Below are 1548 nucleotides of genomic sequence, written 5' to 3'. Positions count from 1 at the left end.
TAGACCATGAAGAAAGGTGTGTAGCCAGTGGCCCGGCTAGGAGTTGTCCTTAGGCTCCAGAGCACTGCTGGGAGCTCGGCAAGCCAGCGCACGCTGAACTTGTTCAACCGGTTGAAGATCCTGGGCTTAAGGCCCTGCAGGAGCATGCCGTTTGCGCGCTCAACCTGCCTGTTCGTCCGAGGGTGCGCGATGGCCGCCCAATCGATCTGAATGTGTTGTTCATCGCAGAATCGAATGAATTTCCTATCGGTGAACTGCGTGCCATTATCTGTGATGATGGAGTTCGGTACTCCAAAGCGATGGAAGATGTCGAGGAAGAACAGTACAGCTTGCTCGGATTTGATCGTGGAGATTGGTCGAGCTTCGATCCATTTTGTAAACTTGTCTATGGTGACAAGCAGGTGGGTGAAGCCCCCGGGTGCCTTTTTGAGTGGCCCAACCAGGTCAAGCCCCCATACCGCAAAGGGCCACATGATGGGGATCATCGAGAGTGCCTGGGCCAGGAGGTGAGTTTGTTGAGCGTAGTACTGACACCCTTCGCAGGTGCGTACGATTTGCTCGGTGTCGGTTACTGCAGTGGGCTAGTAGAAGCCTTGTCGGAATACGTTTCCAACCAAGGTCCTTGGCACGGCATGGTGACCGCAGACGCCACCGTGGATGTCGCTCATCAAAAGTCTTCCCTGTTCACCGGGGATGTAGAGCTGCTGGATCCCAGTGTGGCTCCATCTATAGAGTTTGCCCTCTACAAGGACGAAGGACTTGGCATGATGTGCGAGCCATCGAGCCTCCATCTTGTCCATTGGCAGTGTGTCGTAGAGGAGGTAGTCGAGGTAGGGTGTTATCTAGTCATCCATGCGGGTCAGGCTTTGCAGCCGGATCCTCTTCAAGCTCCATGACCTCAGAGTCGAACGGAACAGTTGGTGGGTCAGCCCTCAGGGCCGGATCAGACGGGCCATCCATGGCCCGATCCGAGCCTTCATAGCGCACCGAGGGTTTGTGTTGGTCGCTGGCGAAGACGCCCATTGGCACCGGCTCTCGACCGGACGCAGCCTTCACGAGTGCATCGGCCACCTCGTTGAGGTGCCTCGGGACGTGATTAAGTTCGAGGCCATCGAACTTGTCCTCTAGCCATCGGACTTCTTGGCAGTATGCAGCCATCTTGGCGTCATGGCAGCTAGACTCCTTCATGACTTGGTTAACGACCAGCTGAGAGTCACCCCGAATATCAAGGCATCGGATGCCCAGCTCGATGGCGATGTGTAGGCCGTTAACGAGTGCCTCATATTCGGCCACATTATTTGGTTAGGGAAAATGGAGCCGAACCATATACCTCATGCAGACCCCGAGGGGTGATACGAAGACCAGCCCCACGCCGGTGCCCTTCTTCATCAGTGACTCATTGAAATACATCATCCAGCACTCTTGATTGACGACCGCTGGTGGCATCTGGACCTCGGTCCACTCTACGATGAAGTCAGCCAGCACCTGGGACTTGATCGCCGTTCAAGATGCATACCCGATGCCTTGATCCATCAGCTTGAGCACCCA

At 55.5% G+C, this 1548-nt stretch overlaps 1 protein-coding gene across 1 annotated transcript; it reads right to left on the bottom strand.

Annotated features, from left to right (window-relative positions):
- Positions 1-846: 846 nt before the first annotated feature.
- On the bottom strand, positions 847-1158 carry LOC136543370 (uncharacterized). The gene has a single exon (XM_066535837.1). The coding sequence runs from the start codon at positions 1156-1158 to the stop codon at positions 847-849; it is 312 nt and encodes a 103-aa protein (XP_066391934.1).
- Between the last annotated feature and the right edge of the window lie 390 nt (positions 1159-1548).

Source organism: Miscanthus floridulus, chromosome 3 (genome assembly GCF_019320115.1).
Source record: "Miscanthus floridulus cultivar M001 chromosome 3, ASM1932011v1, whole genome shotgun sequence".
Classification (NCBI taxonomy): domain Eukaryota; kingdom Viridiplantae; phylum Streptophyta; class Magnoliopsida; order Poales; family Poaceae; genus Miscanthus; species Miscanthus floridulus.
The sequence above is the reverse complement of the archived record's forward strand: the minus strand, read 5'-3'. Positions and strand labels throughout refer to the sequence as shown.

Bases quoted from the DNA above. Each gene is read 5' to 3' on its own strand.
- LOC136543370 (XM_066535837.1), bottom strand. From the start codon at position 1,158: ATGGCTGCATACTGCCAAGAAGTCCGATGGCTAGAGGACAAGTTCGAT.